This window comes from Erpetoichthys calabaricus, chromosome 10, assembly GCF_900747795.2.
Source record: "Erpetoichthys calabaricus chromosome 10, fErpCal1.3, whole genome shotgun sequence".
Classification (NCBI taxonomy): Eukaryota; Metazoa; Chordata; class Cladistia; order Polypteriformes; family Polypteridae; genus Erpetoichthys; species Erpetoichthys calabaricus.
Window position 1 is genome coordinate 169196746 of NC_041403.2, and position 21754 is coordinate 169218499.

General features: G+C 41.8%; 1 protein-coding gene across 1 annotated transcript in view; it reads left to right on the forward strand.

Moving 5' to 3' along the window:
* agbl4 (AGBL carboxypeptidase 4) overlaps nt 1–21754 on the forward strand; it is a 460603-nt gene that overhangs the window by 15364 nt on the left and 423485 nt on the right. The window contains exon 2 of the mRNA XM_028812463.2: nt 5400–5522. Coding sequence (XP_028668296.1) covers nt 5400–5522 — 123 coding nt within the window. The remainder of the gene's footprint in view (nt 1–5399; nt 5523–21754) is intronic.

A 21754-nucleotide genomic window follows, 5' to 3' on the forward strand; every position in this document is an offset into this window, starting at 1 on the left:
CCCTTCCTGATTTCTTATTCTTTTGCATGTTTGTCACACAAAATGTTTCTGATCATCAAACACATTTAACCATTAGTCAAATATAACACAAGTAAACACAAAATGCAGTTTTTAAATGATGGTGTTTATTATTTAGGGAGAAAAAAAATCCAAACCTACATGGCCCTGTGTGAAAAAGTAATTGCCCCCTTGTTAAAAAATAACCTAACTGTGGTGTATCACACCTGAGTTCAATTTCCGTAGCCACCCCCAGGCCTGATTACTGCCACACCTGTTTCAATCAAGAAATCACTTAAATAGGAGCTGCCTGACACAGAGAAGTAGACCAAAAGCAAATCAAAAGCTAGACATCATGCCAAGATCCAAAGAAATTCATGAACAAATGAGAACAGAAGTAATTGAGATCTATCAGTCTGGTAAAGGTTATAAAGCCATTTCTAAAGCTTTGGGACTCCAGCGAACCACAGTGAGAGCCATTATCCACAAATGGCAAAAACATGGAACAGTGGTGAACCTTCCCAGGAGTGGCCGGCAGACCAAAATTACCCCAAGAGCGCAGAGACGACTCATCCGAGAGGTCACAAAAGACCCCAGGACAACGTCTAAAGAACTTCAGGCCTCACTTGCCTCAATTAAGGTCAGTGTTCACGACTCCACCATAAGAAAGAGACTGGGCAAAAACGGCCTGCATGGCAGATTTCCAAGACGCAAACCACTGTTAAGCAAAAAGAACATTAGGGCTCGTCTCAATTTTGCTAAGAAACATCTCAATGATTGCCAAGACTTTTGGGAAAATTCCTTGTGGACTGATGAGATAAAAGTTGAACTTTTTGGAAGGCAAATGTCCCATTACATCTGGCGTAAAAGGAACACAGCATTTCAGAAAAAGAACATCATACCAACAGTAAAATATGGTGGTGGTAGTGTGATGGTCTGGGGTTGTTTTGCTGCTTCAGGACCTGGAAGGCTTGCTGTGATAGATGGAACCATGAATTCTACTGTCTACCAAAAAATCCTGAAGGAGAATGTCCGGCTATCTGTTCGTCAACTCAAGCTGAAACGATCTTGGGTGCTGCAACAGGACAATGACCCAAAACACACCAGCAAATCCACCTCTGAATGGCTGAAGAAAAACAAAATGAAGACTTTGGAGTGGCCTAGTCAAAGTCCTGACCTGAATCCAATTGAGATGCTATGGCATGACCTTAAAAAGGCGGTTCATGCTAGAAAACCCTCAAATAAAGCTGAATTACAACAATTTTGCAAAGATGAGTGGGCCAAAATTCCTCCAGAGCACTGTAACAGACTCATTGCAAGTTATCGCAAACGCTTGATTGCAGTTATTGCTGCTAAGGTTGGCCCAACCAGTTATTAGGTTCAGGGGGCAATTACTTTTTCACACAGGGCCATGTAGGTTTGGATTTTTTTTTCTCCCTAAATAATAAAAACCACCATTTACAATCTGCATTTTGTGTTTACTTGTGTTATATTTGACTAATGGTTAAATGTGTTTGATGATAAGAAACATTTTGTGTGACAAACATGCAAAAGAATAAGAAATCAGGAAGGGGGCAAATAGTTTTTCACACCACTGTATATGTGTATATATTTATATATATATATTACAGTACTATATAATTATATATAATATATGGCCTTTGCGATTCTCAGATTCTCCTGTTGTCCCCAATAATTAAAGGGAAATTATTTTTTATGTATTGCCACCTACTGTGGAAAACTGTAGACAATGTTATAGCCAGGCTACTTAAATGGACTGCAAATCCCTGCAATTCCAGAAGTAGTGCACCATTGGGCAGCTTCAGCAGTTGCTACAAGGGCTGCGGGTGAAAGATGAGAGGGCTATATGTAAAAGTGACGGCAGGATCAGTCATTGGGGTCTTTCAACTTTTTACTGCAGATCTGGGCTACTATTACACCCATCAGATTGCAGTTTTCTCCAGATTTGTGGTCTCTGCCCACCTGTTTGTGTGGTTTCGTCTGGGAGCGCTCCCAATTTGTACAAATCTTCACATACATCAGCACCACAGCAGGACAAAACTTTACATAACTTTCAGGAGGCTGTTCACACGGGGGTTCATTTCATAACTACACCACAATCCTCTGTATCTGCAAAAATGGACTGTGTTGTGAGAGTTTTGTACTTAGTGTTTTGTTGGATTTTTTTTGTAATATGAATTATTTTTGTCATTTACTACTGTAAATATACACACAAATATATTAAAATACAATTGCAAGTACAATGTACAATTTTGTAATACGTTACGGGTCACTAAAGAGATGAAGTATGCACTTTTTCTGAGGGAACGCCACACATCTTTGTCTGGGCAGTGAGCCTCACACGTGTGATTTGCTTACGCAGTGGTCCTTCTATCTTGCATTTCTCACAACTTCTTCCTTAATGTAGTATTGTCTATATCGGTATTGATTGTCCTCTTTGTGTTGAGCCAGTCTGAGGGAGAACCCCTGATGCCTTTATAAGCCTGCAGCTGCTGCCATGCTGTGCTTCAGCATTTCTGTTAAAACTTCTGATTTTAGGTCTTTATGGATTTTGACTTTTATTTGTTCTTTTTGGCTTTTCTGATTTTAACCTTTTTTTTCCTTATATATTTTGCTGAAGCCTTTTGGATCACAGGCTTTAGTATGGTAGGTTTTGACGGTGGCTTTTTATACATAAGGAAAGCGTATTACAGTGGAACCTTGGTTTACGAGTGTTTTGCAAGACAAGCTAAAATTTTTAATAAATTTTGACTTGATAAATGAGCGAGGTCTTGCAATACGAGTAGTATGTATACGTTTTGTCTGCTGAGCGTCATGTGATCACAACTGAGCTGATGGTTCTTCTCTCTCTCTCTCTCTCTCTCTGCGGGATTGTTGGCAATCTCCTATTCTCCAGAGTCGGCGTGCCTCATTCATATAGTCAACATCTGTACGAGCGTATACTGTTTACTACAGCATTGTGACTGTGTTTGTGTGTGCCTGCGTGTGTGCTGTGATGTGCGAGTCCCCGTCGTGCACCCCAAAACACAAAGCGGAGTCTCAGTACTTTAGCAACACCAGCTTTATTCAACTTGAAACAGCAACAGCGCGGTTATTTATTGTAGTGGGATCTGCCACTCTCCTATACACAGACACGGCAGTCAGGCAGGGCCGTGGCCAAGTAATATTGTGCCCTGCGCATTTATAATGTTCCTTGTATCACCCATTGACAGCAGGCACTTACAGCATGTCCACGATCTTTTCGGATTCGCATATACGGCAAGCTGCTACAGCGCTGGGAGACTGCAATTGCTTTGGGACGCTCTTCCGCGTGTCGTCCCGTTGGGTGGAATCCCACAAGAGTTTAGAAACTCACTCACACCAGCCATGATTCTTTTCAAAGGTAAAGTGCAGGTTAATTTGTTTTATGTATTTTTACTTTATATTTTGTATTAATCATTTTTATATGAATAGTTTTGGGTTGTGGAATGAATCATCAGAGATTCCATTATTTCTTATGGGGAAATTCACTTTGATATACGAGTGCTTTGGACTGCGAGCACCTTTCCGGAACAAATTATGCTCACAAACCGAGGTTCCACTGTACTACCTTTTCAATTTTTTCTCATTTTGCTCTTTACTGTGAGCCAGGGCTTTTATGATTTGGCCAGAGTTCCTTCTCTGGCTTACGTTGATATATCCCTTTTCTTTGTCTTTTTTGTTAGTTTTTTAGTTTGGTTATTTTTGTTATTATTGTTCTGTTCATGTACCATTTACTCAGAATTTTTAACATGTTATATTTATGTTTAAAATGTTTGTGGGTTTTTTTCATCAAGATGCAAGATACTTTTATTGTCACTGTACAATATAATATCTATTTGGAGCAAGCCTACAGATGCCTTAGATAAAAGTATTTAAGAGTTGACGATAAACTAAGTAAACATTAAACTATGAGAAGGCCAGTTACTGTTAGCAAAGGTAAACCTGTAAGCATAAATAAAGAAATGATAAATGAGGTCACAGTGAAGATTACAGTCCGTGTGGTGCCATTGAAATCCACATGGGTCATGTTTAGGTGTGTGACTGATGCAGACGTTCAGTCAGTGGTGGCTTCTTCTGTCATAGGAAGGGACAGTGATGTCTGTGTATTTCATAGGCTGATTGCTGTTCTTCAGCCTGGTAGTGTGGGCATGCAGTGCTCTGAAACACCTGCCCGAGGGCAGAGGAGTTAAAATGCTATGGCTGGGGTGGCTTGAATCTCTTTGCTTTTCTGCTTCAGCGGGTAGTGAAGATTTCTTCTAGTGATGGTAGCTGAGTACCAGTAATTCTCTGAGCTGTTTTGATGGTACGCTGGAGGGTCTTCCTGTTCTCAGAGGTGCAGCCAGAGTACCCCACTGTAATCCAGTATGTGATGGCAGACTCCATGGTGCACCTGTAGAAGTTAACCAGTAGCTGTTGTGGGAGTTGTTTTTTTTCAGACTCCTCAGAAACTGAAGCCCCTGAAGACCGTTCTTGGCCATTTGTTGTCATGTTGTTTGGCCATGACAGGTCCTGGCTGATGTGGTCTCCCAAGAATCTGAAACTCTGGACTGTCTTCACTCCCTCGCTGTTGATGCTGATGGCATGGTGACCACTGTAGTTCAGTCTCCTGAAGTCCAGAATCAGTTCCTTTCTTTTCCTGGAATTGAGTGCAAGGTGGTGGTTCTGACTCTTATATGCTGCTGCTTGAAATGGCTTTATGTTCCCTGTGGTTTGTGTGGTGCGCTTCTCAAAGGGACAAGGACACTCCTCCCAGCTCTGTAAAGCCTTAAGGGACATGCAGTCCGTCAAACTTCAAATTTGGATGAAGTGGCTGTGAAACGTCTGGCTTATAAAAGCATCATTTGTGTGATGTCACAGCCCATAACCTTTTTGTCCCTGACGGCGTAACCACAAAATGACGGGACCTGTGAAAACAAAGTGGCATCTTGATATAAATAAATCATAACATTACCAAACTTTGCATAGCTCAAAATAAGCAAATAACAAAAAATAATAAATTCAGAATCTGCATGATTCATAACTTATGAAAAGTACCTCCGAGCATGGAGAGAAAAATTATTCTGAGCATGAAAAATATCCCAAATCTGCCATGTCTAACAAATAAGGCTTTTGTACTTACTCCTTACAAGCCTACCAGGGCTCCTGACAGCACTTGCTGTTTCTTTGTGCGTTGACCAGATCTACATGCCTCCTCTGGAATTCCACACACACTTTGTACACATTACTGTTATGTTCTTTGACTGTTATGACAATATGTTTAGAACTAGCTGAAAGTGTAGTAGGTGGGGTCGTCTAGGGAGTTTGTTCTGAAATTAGCTGCTTTTTCTATTCCCTAAACAGATTTGTTTGTCCTTTCCTAGGCAGCGAGTCTGGAAGTGAGGACTCTTTAGTGGGCAACGTGAACAAACTTATGGTAACACCACCTGGGCATACTGGAGCGAGCAAAAAAGGCCACCTTGTCTTCGACGCCTGCTTTGAGAGCGGTGAGTGACCATTGCCAGTATTTTCTGTTTGACAAGCTCTACTGTATGCTTAGCTGAGGTGACTTTATTTGTCCCTTGCATGTATGACCTTTCTATGTTACCTTTACCATATTTTCTATGATTGATGGACTCCATGAACCTACGAAAAGAGGCTTCACCTCTAAAATGGGCCATAAAGCTCCAGGGACACCAAACTCAAGAAGCAGGTTTTGTGGCATGCACAGGCCAAATGAAGCCAAGCTTATATGTTTCACTAAAAGAAAGGGGGAAACTATTATAGGCCCTGGCACAAGTGGCAACAAAGGTCCTTTATAATTATTAAAAATAAAACAAAAACAAGAAGGAAATTTGCCAAAAAGGTTTGCCTACAAGAAAAGGCTAACTAAACTGATCCATAATCCATTCACTTTAAAGTAGAAACAAGCAAAAAAAGTTCAATAACCAGATCAGAAACAAGACCACGTACAAAAATGAGACCTCAAAGTAGTGTTTATCTCCAAGTGTAATTTGTGAAATGTTGACTCGGTTTCCATAGTCGATCTATTATATCAGATATGCTTTCCCAGTCACTCACACTCTTGACGGTGAGATCAGATCAGACTCTGCTAAAAGAAGCACAGCGAATCAGATTTAGATTTAGGGGTCCAAAGGACACCCCATTTAATGTCCAGGTGAAAAAAACGAAAAGGGCTGATTAGTTCTTGGCATTTGTGACCAGTCTTCACAGCTCCCTATGAGCTACTAGTGGCTTCCTGCGGGGAGGGGGGGGCTGCATCCTCCTTTAGTAGCTCGTCCTAAAGTGAATGCCGACAAACATCACGTTACATTACAACTTATTTTTAGAAGTGTCGATTATACTGATTACCATCTACAGAACTGGTACACATAGAAATATGAATTTTTTAAAACACAAAGAACAAGGTAGAAAAGAATTAAACAAATAATGAAAGCCATCAGTATCTATCCATTAATTTAATTAATTGATGAACTCTGGCTAGTTGACATCTGAGGTGATTTAAATTGTAAAAGAGAAAATCAAAAACAGACAGTGTCATGATTAGGTTTTGTGGTAATTTATTTGGTATTTTCTATGTCTTGAATGCTATTTTTTTGGTTTTTCTATTGCTGACATTTTGAGGTCCGTCATTGGTGCCGCTCCCCTTGTTTCTAGGGGTGTGGCTTCTAGGGTCGTGACCCATGGGTAATTTGTGCAACAGGATAAAAGGTCGGGTGGAGGTTGCTTTCAATATCTGATCTGTGGATACAAACTTTATGAATAAATAATTTAAAAATATATATATAAGAAACCATTGTGGTGGTGGTCTTTTTGCAAATTTTCCTTGGTTTGACCTCTTTGTCTGTTTTTTTTTTTATTTTGATTCTTGTCTCCCATTAAGATTTGGTATATTTATTTCTTTTTCTTCCATTTTTTGCGCGCTTCTCCTGGTTTAGCTCAGTAATTGAATCATCTGGAGTCACAGTCCTGGACACTTCCGCCAACTTGCCACCTAATCAATCACTTCAGAATGCTGAAGTGAAGTCCGTGTTGGGCCATCCAGTCAGATGAGAGAATCTTTTGATTTGATGATGCCAATGCCCTATTATCTGAGATGACTTTTCCATATACAGTTGATGAGCCTATCAGGAGAGCAGTGGTGTCAAGTGCCCAATCCGGGTACCAAGACTTCTGGGAAGGCAGTGATAGATATGCAGTGCAGACCAGAAGAGGCGGGGCTTGTGATATCAAGCTTCTTCCTGGGGCTTCTCGTCCACTTGAGTTGTGCTTCACCCATAGTCTTTCCTTGTGTTTCTCTTCACCAAGACCCATGAAGTGCTCCTCATAGACTGTTAGACAGACACAGAGAGCAGCAGCCTTCAAGCAGATGTGTCCTGTGGAATTCAGAGACCCTTTTGGTTTGGCACAGGCACATTAAGACGCGACCGGCTCTGAGCTCTTTGTGCTTGTGTACCTCTGTTTGTCTTTTCTCCTTTTGATTTAACGCACGCCTTGTTGGTAAAGTGCATGTGTAGATGCTTCCTTTGCTGATTGCCTCAGGTGTCTGCATTCTTAGTTCACGGGCGCATTGCATGCTATTTTCATTTTAGTGGCACTCACTTTCTTTGAAAGTCAACAGTAAACTTCATTGGAATTCCAGCGAGAAATGCCACTTTTGTATTTGGTGTTGAGGTTTATCTTTAACCAGTTTGGTGTGTTCAGTTAGCAAGAAGTTACATTCTCTAGTGAGATTGATCTTACCAACAAAGAAATGTGTAACTATGATGTAATTATACACAAATAGCATTAATAATAATCATTACAGTCTTGCCACCCTAACTGCCCTACACTTTGGGTCCCTGCTCCCTTGCTCCTACACGTTTTCTCTTTACTTTCCTTGCCTATTGTGTTGGGGCCTCAAGCAGAATTGCCATGGAGAAAGTTTGGGGGGAAAAAATAAATTTTTCCTTAGGCATTTCTGAAGGAATTGTTCTAGGGATTTAAGGTGTTACTGTGTGTGGTCCATGGTTCAGTGCCATACAGGAGGGTGAGGAGGGCTGCAGCTCTAAATACCATGAATTTGGTTTGGGGTTTTAAGTTGCAGTCCTCAAAGCACTTCTTTGCTAATTTTCTATTAAATAAGTTGACATTCCAAATTGTAATACCTTCTTGTTTAGCATAACACAGGAAGGTGATGACATATTGCATGTTGCTTGAACTTGTAGTAAGAATTTCACTGTATTCTGTACATGGGACTAAATGACTATTACTATGACTTCTATCTATCCATCCATCTAGTGCCTTTCACATGTATGTATCTACATTTATGTTTATTTGCTTAGCAGATGTTTTTATGCAAGCGTCTTACAAAAGAGGTGAACATAATCAAGTAAACATCAGTCTGGGGTACTGCTTGAGGACAAGTGTCAAAAGGATAAGGTTGCAAATTGATCATGGCAAGTGAAGAGCAAACTGAGTCCGTTGCAGTTCAGCCAACATCACTTAGAGACAGAAATTCATCTAACAAAGGAGTCTGAAGGAGTTTCTTAAATACAGTGAGCGAGTCAGCAGTTCAGATGGGAGTTGAGCAGCTCACTCCATTAACTTTGAAGAGTGTCTGGATTGAGATTTGGTGCAACACATACATGGAATCACTGACGGCTGTTCATCTGCAGACCTGAGGGGTTTGTAAAGGAACACAGGACCTTGCAAGTGTCCCCATGTATATGTATGTATGAATGTATGTATATGTGTGTGTATATATTTAGATATAGGTGCTGACCTGTTGACTACTCAGTAAGTATCAGAAATCTGAACTTCCTGCTGCTCCAGGAAGCAAATATTGTGATCTGAACTCCGGTTTGTTGAGCACCAGACATGCCACTGCATTTGGAATCCTCTGTACTGGCTTGAGGACACATGCCGGTGCTGCTGCCAGCAGAGAGTTGCAGTAGTCCAGACGTGACAAGACCAAATTGCACACGTTTATAATTATATACTTACTAGCTGTATAAACAGCACGGGGTCCTAGAAACTATTGAAATCGTCAGAAAAAAATTGAAATGTCGAGAAGTCAGGTGACTGAAAGTTTCTTCAGAGGTTTCATTTTGCCCGCATGCTTGCCTCGCTTGTGTATTAGCGGTGGGAGGAAAAGTAAAAGGGATACCATTTGCCGATGTGCTCGCCTCGCTCCTGTATTAGCCGCTAAGCGAGTGACTCTTCGGAGGTTTCGCTTTGCCGACTTGCTGGCCTCGTTTGCGTGTCCTCGGAGGCGGAGCCCTTACCCCGACTCCACCTCTCACTTCCGGGGTGGACAGACGTGTAGACGTTTATATGTAAGATGTTGAATTCTGTAAATGTCTCGCTCACTTACAGTATGATTAAACAGAAAAACTGGGATGGCTGTTTTCTTTGATTTTCTTTTGTTGTTGGTTTCTCCTGAGGTGGTTCTTCTGTGCAGTTTTCCTTTTATCTTAGACTGCTTTTCAGAATCATGTGGAGCAAAACAGGGGATGCACTATGCAGATTTCATTGATCCACCTTTCCATTTTTTTTAACCTGTTCAGTGCCTGACGCTGACGGACATTTTACAATCCCCACTTCAGCTCATCTTCATGCACTTAGGACTTTGGGAGGCCATAATGCATCAGCTTTGCTTCCAGAGGGACCCTTCTATGTTGCACATTCTTGCCATTTTTGTATGGGTCTGTCATCTGTAAGGCACGATATAACAGCTGGATGTGAAAGGTGCCATATCTGTGTACCTGTCAGCAGTTTTGGATTGAGGGTGGCGACCAGCCCTACAGTAGACCGGTCGTTCTGTCAGAGTCACCACTTGTTTGTGATACATGAACTCCTGATCAACTGACAGTTTGAGCTGCCCTGCTCCTTGGAGCAGTTGTGTGTCTTACTGGTGTCAGAGCCCCCTAGTGGTATGTCTGAGGTGTCAGGTGCTAAAGGTTCCAAAGCAGGTAGTCCTGAAAATGCCCACTAGAGGGGACAATGTCAAATGAAGACTCCTTAGATAGGTCATATTTATTCTTCATAAGAAACATGCTCTGTAATACTGTGAAGCTGCAACAGTACCTGTTAAAGGCAAATTTGAAAGCAAACATAGTCCCAATGCGGAATCCAAAGAGTGGTCAAAACACAGAGCAATAAAGCCGGGAACTCCAGTAAATCCCAAATAGCACAACAAAACCACAAGAAGCTGGCCAACTCCCTAGCGCATACAAAATGAACTGCCAGGAACTATGGAAGACCCCCCAGGTTTAAAGGACAGAAAGCATTTCATCGCGGTGATTGGCAACTGACCCCACGTCTTGGGAGACCATCCACACAACACATGGAACTTAGCACAGACATAGAAAGCAACGCAGATTATAAGCAAACGTAACATTAACATTCATCAGTGTTTCAAAATGGAACAGAAAAAGTATAAAACAAGATGGTGAACCCCAGCCTGAGGAGGACACCTAGGGTGAGCCACACTGATGAGGCAGTACTCCGTTAATTCTCCGGAGTGTTTGTGACTCCTTGGGCTACGCTTACAAGTGGGTCATTTGTGGGTCACCTCTGTCCATCAGTTTATTTTCAGACCTGTTTAGTTCACTCCAGGAGCCCATTTTGCTAGCAAGGGTATGACTTAGATTCTGGGAGAGATTAAAGGTCAGTTTGTTTCCATCAGGAATGCTGTGCCTTTTTCCGATGCTGGTTTGTATTATTTTAAAGCAGACCATTGAGAAGCATTCGTGGTCCCCCAGGCTTTGAGTTGATGGCTACAGGTATGTGACCTTGGTCACCTGTGAAGTGTTTTAAGTGTAGAAATGCTGGGAAGTCCACTTGCAGGTTTCCAGTTGGGGATGATTAGGCCTCTGTTCTTGATGAGGAAGAAAATGAATGAGCCCCCAAAGTAAGCTCCCCTTCTACATCACAGCAGGCAGAAGCTATAAAAGTGGGCTGAAAAATGTCAAAGCCGTTTTGGGATGAAAACCATCTCAGTGCTCAGAATGCTACCAATCAGCAAAATGTTTTATCAGCTAAAAATAGGCCCGATAATAAAAGGAAAGCTGCCGCTTCAGGACCGCAGGAGCCGCAGAGTGGAACGGAAGTGGTAGTTAATGGAGTGTGGAGCGATCTCCAAATGGCTGTAGACCTCATCTCATTTTCCAGGGGCGCGTCACTGTGGTAGCAGGCTCAACTGACTTCCATGTATGTGGTTGCAGTGTCCAGCATTTCTCAGCACTCCAAGATGAAATCCCCCCAAGTAGTGAGTCATACCTTTCACATTATTATCAGTGTTTAGTGCCCCAGGTAGCATTCCCTATTCATTCCAAAGCCTTCATGGTTTGTTAAGCCCCAAAACAGGGTACAGGGAACATGCTTTGGGGCGCTTATGCCCAGTTTGTGGTTCTTTTGGTCACCACTCAAACCTCATGCCCATAAATGAAGACAGGGATGCAAATTAGACTTGTCCATCCATTATCTCACCTGCTTGATTCAGTTCATAGTCGGGGAGATTAAAGTGTATCTCAGCAGCCCCAGGATGAAGGCAGTAGTAATCCCTCGACAGGACGTCAGTAGTTAGGCTTAGCATCATCTTTCTCGCAACATTGCAGTCTTAAGTTCACAGTGCAGCCTTCTGCTGCACCAGCCCATTGCTAAAATACATGGTGTCCATCATTACTCGGACCCCAGGGATTTAAACTTGTCCACTTGGGATGGCTGCTTCATGTAACATACAGAGAAAAAGCCACTGGCTGTCTTCTGAGATGAGGATCACAACCCCAGATTTGGGAGATCAGATGTTCTTCCCAGCTGTTTTCCACAGTACTGTATGTTGGGTGTCACGGTCAGATGATGCCATGATGGTGACATCACCCACAAAGAGCTGAAGCATAACCCTTGAAGAGGAGGAAGAGGACTGGGTCAGAACCCAGACTTCAAGCAGCTGAAGGCAGTCAAGATGGCTAAATGGATGACCCCCTTGAAGACACTCTGACAGTGTAGATGGACTGCCACTAGTACTGTGTGGCAGTGAGAACCCCAGATGTAGTAAATACAAGGATGCTGGGGGTCATTAGCAAACACAACAGGAGTTCCTCCGGTCCACTAGGTGGCAGCAGTTTTGTGATGCTGCCTGCTCTCTTCAGCTCAAAGTGAGGCTTTGCTCCCAAACTCAAGCCCAAGTGAACTAAAAGTGCCAAAGCTCATGAATCCGAAGAAGTTCTAAAAGCACGGCCAAAAATACCCACAAGAGGGGGATATCAAAGACAAACCCTGGCTAATAATAACAAGTGTCCAGTCTTTATAAAAAAAAATAAAAAAAACTTATTTTCACAAATATTCTTCCATGGATTACAAGAAACAAAGCAATCAGCCAAAAACACTAAGGCAATCTGATGCAAACAAGTCCAAAAACCAGTAATCCAGAAACAAGTAAAAACAGTTCAAAAATCGAGAAATGGAATAAATAAAAAAAACACAAGGAAGCTCGGCAACTCCCGGCACATTCGAAATGAACCGCCAGGAACTGCAGAAGACCCTCCGGGTTTATAGGGCAGAGAGCATTTCCTGCCAGTGATTGTCAGGTGGGACCATCCACAAAGCGCATGGAAGGTTAACAAAAGCAGCTTATACACAAGATCAAAACCCAAGAATAACGCAAATAATCAACAAAAATGCCATAAATAAATGGCACAAAAAAGACATGAAACAAGATGGTGGAACCCTGGCCGAGACCTGACACAAGTGTTCCGAAGGAGTTAGTTATTAATAATGATTTATAGGCCTTCACATCTTTCTGGTGTTCTTGAACACATTTTAGAGGTTTTAGTGGTTCCTGATTCTGAAACTGTCATTAGTTTTTTGATCCCATGATTGTCTTGGTTTTTTTTTTTTTATTTATTTTGTCCATTATTTTCTGCCATTTTGGGTTTCTGTCATAAGGACTACATCCAGCATTCTTAGGGGGGTGTTCTTGCAGGTTGTGAACTTTAACAGGACAGAATTAAAAGGTTGCCAAAAGAAATTCATCTTATCGGAGTGTGCGGGTACAAAGCATTTTTTGTCAAATGTCCTTTTGGCTTTTCTGCTTTTTTTTTTTTTTTTTTTGTGTGTGTTTTTGCTTTTGACTTGTGCATGGATTTTTCACTTCATTTTTCACTTCACTGATTTTTGGCTTTGGTAACGGTTTGATAGCTGTCTCTGCTCTTGGCTTTTTGACTGTCTCTTCTCCCGGTAGCTCTCTAAATATTTTTTGCTAGTCTCTCTAGCAAAGCACTAAGGCTTCAGATGAGGCCTAGAAATCAAACGTAGCCTCATTCCCAAACTCAAGAAGCAGGCTTCATGGCCTGCAGAGGCCCAGCAGAAAGTAGGAAAGTTTTTTAGTTTAATAAACCTAGAAAGGGAGAGAAGGGGACCCATGAAAAAACACACACAACAACTGTGGCCCAGGGAAACAAGGGTTCTTTCTGTTTGAAGAATTTATTGACAAGAAATCCAGTGCAGTATGAAAAATGAAACAGAATTAGCAAAGGTTTGTATGAAGAGTCGCACATGAAGGCAAAGTGAATCTAAGACCAGAATCCAAAACCAAATATTTAATAACCAAATGAAAATTGAAAATCTTGAAAAGAATCCGAAAAGGCTTTCAGTAGAGTGGCACAGTGGTAGACCTGGGTTCGTGCCCTAGTTCATACCTGCTGGAGTTAGCATGTTCTCCCCGTGTCTGTCTGGGTTTCCTTCAGGTGCCTCCCACTGTCCATTTATTCCGTTTATTGATGGTCACTGTTATGCCAACGCACAATCATAGCAGACCAATTTAAAGCCACCAGTTAACCTCAGCTTCCTGTCTCTGAAATGGTGGGGGGACTGGAAATCCTGGTGAAAAGCCCATGAGGGTAACATGCAGGCTCCATCCAGTTACTAACTGAGCCATGGTCTGAACCCAAGTCAGTGGAGCTGTAAGACAGCAATACTAAGTGCTGTGCGCACTTTCCTCTTTTCCCTTTGCAATAAGTGGTTAGTGTTGTCTTTACTTCGGTCATATGTGTAGTCGGCCGCTATCATGACCCACCCAACCCTAGCTCTGCTGTCACACGTGTGTGTGTGAGTGACTTCACTGCACTTCCAGCTGCTTTTAGCCTGATGTGCCACTCTTGCATCTCTTTCACTTGGACTTGTATTGTGGAAGTGAAACAATGGCGAGACTGATAACTAAATAAATTAATAAATGGCTTCAAAATGGGCGGCTTATGAAATATTGATATGTTTTGGCATTAAAGGCTCGGCTTTATTTAGAACAAAGAACGAGTTTTGAACAGCTTGTTGCGGCTATTAATGCATCTCTTAACAGGTAATTATGTGCCATTAAGTAGCTAAAATGTTTAACGAGAATGACTGATATGTTATCTTGTCAGTCTCAGCATAGCAAACCCACAATTAAAGCGGAGCTTACATTTAGACAAGTGCTTTGGAAATGGCCTGCATGTCTTAATTTTTTATAATGACAATAGAGTTATCTATCTCTCTATTATCATATAGTGCCTTTGGCATCTACTGTATCTATTAATTATATAATGCCTTTCCTAGCTAGTTATCTGACCCTCAATCCATTATATAGTGCCTTTCATATCTCTCTCTGTGTGTCTGTCTGTGGATTCAGAACATCTTCAGATCCCTTCACTTTCTGCACACTTTATTGCATTTATAAATTTAATTCCAATCCGATACATTTGCAGTTTTTGGCATTCAGTCTTCACTAAGTAACCAATAATGACAAAGTGTCAGAAAGGCATGCAGATTCATTAAAAATCAAAAACTGAAATCTCTCCTTCTATTTTGACCCTTAATTCAGTACTTTGTAGAAGCCCCTTTGGCAGTCTTCTTTAATAATTCTCTACAAGCTTTGCACAGCTAGATTTGGTCGATTTCATTCCATTCTTCCTGGCAGATCCTCTCAATCTCCATTGGATTGGGTTGGATGTTCTTTTAAGCTGCCATGCTTGGATCTGTCCATACATATTCTATGGGGTTTAAGTCTGGGCGGTGTCTGGGCCATCTCAAGGCAACTCCGAGACTTGTCTCAAAGCCACTCCAGTGTTGTCAGGGTTGTCGTCTTTGGGTCATTGAACAGTCACCCCATTGTGAGGTAGTGTTGCTCTAAAACCTTAGATACATACACACACACACACTCATTCTACTGGTCAATTTATATATATATTTTTGCCAACCCCTGTGTTTGGTTAATTGGATATACAATTTAAATTTTTTTTTCTTTGAAATTGTTTCAATTTCATTATTTGTACTTTAAAACTTCATTAAAAACAATATTTTTTGGAGACACATTGTGACAACGTAACGTGTAACTGCCTGTGAGTGAATATTGTTTCTGTTTCTCTAATAAATAATCCGACTTTTTCTAATGTTCGTCCCTGTGATTTATTGATTGTCATAGCAAAAGCTATTCTCACTGTAAACATTTTAATAAGAATGGCATATCACGATCTTCTTTGGTGTGTAATGTTGTTTACGGAATATATACATTACCTTTCTTTTTGCCTTTTAAAATTTTCATCATTTCTCCGTGATCATCAATATACACCTGACCGAATTGTGTATTCTTTGAAATTTAACTTGTCGTTGCTTTAACTGTTCCGGGACCACAGATTCTCATAGCGTATGGTCCATTATTGTGTAAATCCACGTTTTGTGCATTGAATGATACGAATGTTGTCTACTCTTTGCCTTTTATTTCTGACCTCCGTTTTTTCAATTACACCTAGTTCTGATGGTTAATCACCTTTTATTTGCAGTAATGTGATCTTTTCTATTTTTTCTTTGGTACTGTAGTGACTGACATGATAAAGGGTCACAAAAGTTTTACTTGAACAATCGCCGACTTCCTAACCCTAAACAACTTTCTAGCACCGTCTCCAATGCCCCGCCACCCCCCCCTTACCGCATCAATCAATACCCCGCTATCAGTCATCCGTGCTGTACTCCGCCCTCCCTCAATTGCACCTAACAGTCACTTAAAACCAAAAAGTCCTCAGCCTGGCTGGGACAGTACAATACTTTTGAATTTTACTGCTTTCATATTCTGTACCTTTCTCTGCATGGGTATCGCGCCATCATTTATTTGAGCCTTTCGAATTCCACTTCTTTCATAATCTCTTATCTGCCTTTTTTTTCTCTCCAGCGCCTTTGGGTCTCTATTCTCCGTATTGTCCTTATACGCTTTATGTGTTGAGAGCACCTGATCTGTGTGTACTACGTGCTTTTACAGCACTGAGTGTTTTTTTTTGATGGGTGAGCTCTTACATGATATCTTTTGTAAGTAGGGTGTGTCTTGCAAGAATCTCATGTTCCACGTCCCCGCGAGACGGCCCTTGGACAATCTCTCTTGGTCTCTTTTGTCTCGCGGGTCTTTTAAATGTCTTCCAAGAAGATCATGTATCATAGCCTTGCTTTTGCTTTCCAGGATTTTTTTTTTTTATAATCGAGAGACCTTTTCCAAAGGCCCAGGATAACAATAATAATAATAATAATAATAATAATGTTTTTCTTTTTTCTTTGTTCTTTTTCTCACTGTTGTCCTCCACTACCTGTCTTCTTACTGGTCAGTCCAAGTGTCCAGATATTGTTACTCGTGCTGCTTGCTGTTGTTTTCATGACGTCATTCCCAGCACCTGAAATCTTGAATTGTATTGTCTGTGTAACAACATATAGTGCCTTACAGTGGACTGGTGCCCCATCAGCAGTTGGTTTAATTTTCATTTCTATTGTATATTTGTCAGAACCTAGATTCAGCACAGTTGTTCATGCGGGTTTAATTTGGTTAAAGGGGGAGTCAGGACATACATGAAGGATGTTACGTGAAGCTGCACTTTCTGCAGGTCTTTTTTGTATTCTGTGTCAAGCAGATGTGTTGCTGCTGTTTTTTCCCCTTTCATTTCATTTTCCGGGTTGTTTTGTGTGTCAGACTCCTGCACACATGCTTTCTTTTTACCGACCCTTTTTTGTTGTTTTGTAGGCCCGTTACTGCCTCCCAAATGAATGGCAGCCAGCACAGTCGAGGCGCGTTACGACAGGATGCCTGCTTGATGCTTTGACACTTTGTGATTCGGGAGATCAGAGCTGTTTCCCGCAGCAGACTGTAATAAAAACAGCCGAGCAGGTAAACCTGACAGCCTGAGGCACTGCGAAATGCTTCTTGTCAGTGAAGCGTAAGGCGGCACTTTGGGGCGTTGAATCTGTGCTGCCAGTGCCTGAAATCAAGATGGGCCCAGTGGTTTACAGACAAAGAGCTGCTGCCCGCTGGAACCTTGCGATGGCTTCTTTAACACACACACACACACAGACCCCTCCGCATGTAATTGGCAGCTCAGCATTTGAATCTGAAGTCCTCTTTGGGTGGCTCGTTTTCGGCTCACTTCCAAGGTTGATGACTGCGTTTTTGAGACATGACCATGATGACCTTTGCTCCTCCGTACCGATCAGATTTCCTCCAGAGCTGTCAACACAGCCCTGCCAGTAGTCATTTAAATGCATTGATGTGCCTGTGAAGACGCATCATGGATTGTTAGTGCTTTGTGGTGGCACAGTGGCAGCTGCCTCACAGCTCTAGAGCCCTGGGTTCAAATTCCATTCCTGGTCGTTACCTGTGTGAAGTCTGCACATTCTCCCTGTGTTTGTGTAAGCAGCGTTTCTTCCTCCTGCGTCTTGGCTTATGTATTTTAATATGATGTATCGAGTTTGGACGTTATCCCTATCTCTTACCAGGGTATGGACCAGCCGAAAATTGACAAAATCTTTATGAACCAGGAGGTGGAAAAAAACAATAGAACTGATTTGCTTTGTATGACAGTTTGTCCAATCATTGCCCGAATTGGAAAGACATACATACCTACTAACATTAGATCAGAGAGCAGGGTTCCCTTTCAAGTTCTGAGTGTACAGACTGCACCTGATCAAATTTTTCATTCAAAATGTTATCTGGAAACATTTCAGGCTGGCCAGAATGCATGACCAGAGAATTCTCTAATTTTCAGGGAGAAGCAAAAATATTCCATGGGCTGTTACCTTTCAGTGGATTAGTGGTTGGGAAACACTAATGTAGGCCACATGTCTTTTTCTGCTAATCAAACTAGATCCCCTGAGATTTCTATTTTAGGGACTTTTCAGGAACCAGGAACTTGTTTGAAACTGGAACTTTACTAGCACTGCTGGAACTTGGGCCATTTGTACAATATAATACAATACAATTTATTTTTGTATAGCCCAAAATCACACAGGAAGTGGAGCAATGGGCTTTAACAGGCCCTGCCTCTTGACAGCCCCCCAGCCTTGACTCTCTAGAAAGACAAGAAAAAACTCCCAAAAAAAACTTGTAGGGAAAAATGGAAGAAACCTCAGGAAAGGCAGTTCAAAGAGAGACACCTTTACAGGTAGGTTGGGGCGTGCAGTGAGTGTCAAAACAAGGGGGTCAATACAGTACAATACAATACAATACACAGAACAGAACAAATTCTCAATAAAAAATATAAAAATTTTTTAGAAGTACGGAGCAGAATTTAACAGTAGATGATATCAAATAATAAGATTGAGTCCTGGAGACCTCATCCTTCAAGCTGCCTCCCCCATTTGGCCATTCCACGGCTGAAAGAGCGCCAATCCAATGAAAGGACCCGTCTTTCCCATGATTCCTGCGATCCTCCATCAGGGATGACTTTGCCTTAGGTAGGCAAAACAACTTGGCAGGTGGGCCGTGGCACCAAGTGCCACATTTAAGTACCGAGAAGAGAAACAGAAAAGGTGAGGGTTAGTATCCAATTCTAACTATCATGTTACTTATGTTTTAGTGCCAATGACTAACAACAGAGATGCAGTCTGTACAGTTAATCAGCAGCTCTAGTCAGGATATGCTAAACTGAAGTAGTGAGTCTTCAGCCGGGATTTAAAAGCTGAGACCGAAGGGGCATCCCTTATAATAGCAGGCAGACCATTCCACAGTTTACGGGCCCTGTATCAAAAGCTTGACCTCCCATTGTTATTTTATTAATCCTTGGAACCATAAGCCATTTATAGTTCCTGCGATTTTTAACTCCTCCTCCAGGTTGTGTACTTTGCCTTCAAACAGGAACTATCGTGGGTACCGTATATACTCGTGTATAAGTCGGGTCTTGAAACCTGAAAAATCGGTCATAAAATCAGAACCCGACTTATACGCCTGTTCTAAAATGTGACGCTTAATTTTTTATTTTTTACATCTTCTTGCTTCCTCCAATCTTGCACCAGTTTCTTAGACGCATAGACGCAATTTCTTTCGCCACTTCAACAACTTCTAATTTAAAACCAGCTTCATATTTCCTTCTGATCGAACACTCCATCGTAGATAAGGGATGGTCTTACGATAAAGGTGTATGTATGAGGGTGTGAGAGATAAAAAAACACAAAACAGTGCAAACGTCGCTTCGAATAGTTTGGGTATCACCGTGTGGTCACGTAGGCACAAATACATAGAAAAAAGAAAAGGCTGTGTGCTCCATGGTTACTCTCTCAAGTTTTCCGCATTCGATTTATACAACAGACATTGTAAAATACCAGAAATTATACAGTAAAATCAAGTCCCGACTTATCTGCAGGAGAACTTAAACGCTAGTATATACGATAGATCTCGGGTGATCAATTGTGCTGATTGGTTGACCACAAGCACTGATGCCATCTTACAAATCTGTTAGTAGTTTGGGCTTTGGAGAGTTAGCTGTGAAGATGGAGCTGAATTCCACAAAATGGCTGGATGATGAGACTCAGGCTGTTTTAGGTGTGGTTGGAGATGATGATAATCAAAAGGGATAGGAGTCATCCATCCGAAATGATAAAATGATTTAAAAATGTCATCAAGTTTGACTGAACTGGGGGTTCACCACAGCGCAAAGCAGAGTTGTGAAAACTAACAAAAATGTTAAAAGACCGTAACAGTAAAAGTACAGGGTGGTCCAGATCTAACTATGCAACTTTTAATGCATCTGGACCACCCTGTAGTTTTGACAGAAAAACCAACAAATACCTTTGCACGCTGGATGCCATTTTTGGTTATACTCTAGAAACACTCGTGTGAAGTCAATCCCGCTGCACCTCTCTCCGTACCACTCTTCATAGCTGCCACCCTGGTGCGCCACACCATGCCGCACATCGAACCCTTAGTTTACCCCGTGAAGACGTTAGCACTTCGGAGCAAATACGTGATGGTGAGTCCCCTGTGAAGTACTTTGCACCGCATGACGCTTCATAGCCACCTCCCTGGTCTGCCACACCATCCCTCCCATCCTTGTCCCTTTGAACCTCTGATTGCACCTCACTTAGCTGCACATCACGTATTTTGCATAAAAGTTGCTGTTCCTGTTGTGTGGTGGGAAAGTGAACAGGGACCACAAGTGACCGAGGGTCTACATCATACAGGTTCCAGAAAACAAAGGTCCAGCAGTGGAAAGGGCCTTATTGTTTCACAGTAAAATGTGAAAACTTCCTTCTATAGGCGGAGTATGTATAGATCTATATGGTATATAGTGTATGTAAGTGTGTGTCAATGTATACACTTTCTATGTATAATACATAAATAATTAGAAGATTGATTTTTCTAAGTTCCCCTCTTTTTCCACATGACATGCTCTGAAGACCTGAGACATTGATTAATGCGCGTTGCACACACAAACTGAGATCAGCTAACATATATGACATTACACCAATGTCTCCAAGTCCGGAAATTCTTGTGAATGATTTATGGAATTGATATTAATCTCTTTCCAGTAAATGCATTACTAGAGTTGGAAATGGAGGGAAATTGATGTTACTGCGCTAATGTCAAATTAATGTCCTGTTGCTGTTTCAGCAAAGCAACAGAAGCTAAATGCTTAACCACTTCCTGGCTCTGGCCCTGCTCAGAGATGCTCCAGCCTGTGGTCTGCAGCTTCTCACCCTGCATTTCTTGAACCTTGGCCATGCTGGCCTGTTGCTCAGACCTCAGACCTTCTGTTTTTTTTTTTAAATATGTGAGTGGTCTATGTCTGCCTGCATCCATTGATTCCTTTTGTATGGCAGTTTCATCCAGCTCAGGGATCTCAGAAGCATATTAATATTGTCCCAAAGAAAGTCCCAGGATGTCAAAATGCATAGAAATAGCCAACTCATGAACTATTGAAAGCATCAGATCAGGATGAACGAAGTGACCACAAAAAACAGGAGAAGACAGCAAAACCACCAACTCTCCCGTCCTGCTTAATGGCATGGCGTCTCTGTTTATCAGGTGTGAAGGGTTCCCCACCTGCCTACCACCAAATACCATAAAACACGCGCAGACTTCCCGCTCATCTCCGCCTCACTCTTGTCTGTTATCAGGGGTCACTGCTTTTACAGCACTATTGGAGATGCCAGTTGTCTTGGTTGAGTGCCAGAGTTCCCAGTGGTTTTGGGGTGCTGGCAGCTGCCACACAACTTTTCTGTTTCTCTCCTGTCAGGTTCATATCAAAGCTGTCAACCTCTCCCAGTCCATTTTAGTCCATTGGTGTACCCATGGTAGAGCCAGACAGACATCAGCCCTGGAAGATGTGAAGAAAAGAAATGTGCCAAAGTCAAAACTGAGTGCCAAGCAGGTCGTTCAACCAGGCCAATAACACAAACGTGAATGTGAGGTGAAATAAACTAGAGCAAAAGATCTGGTAGTGAAAAAGCAAAA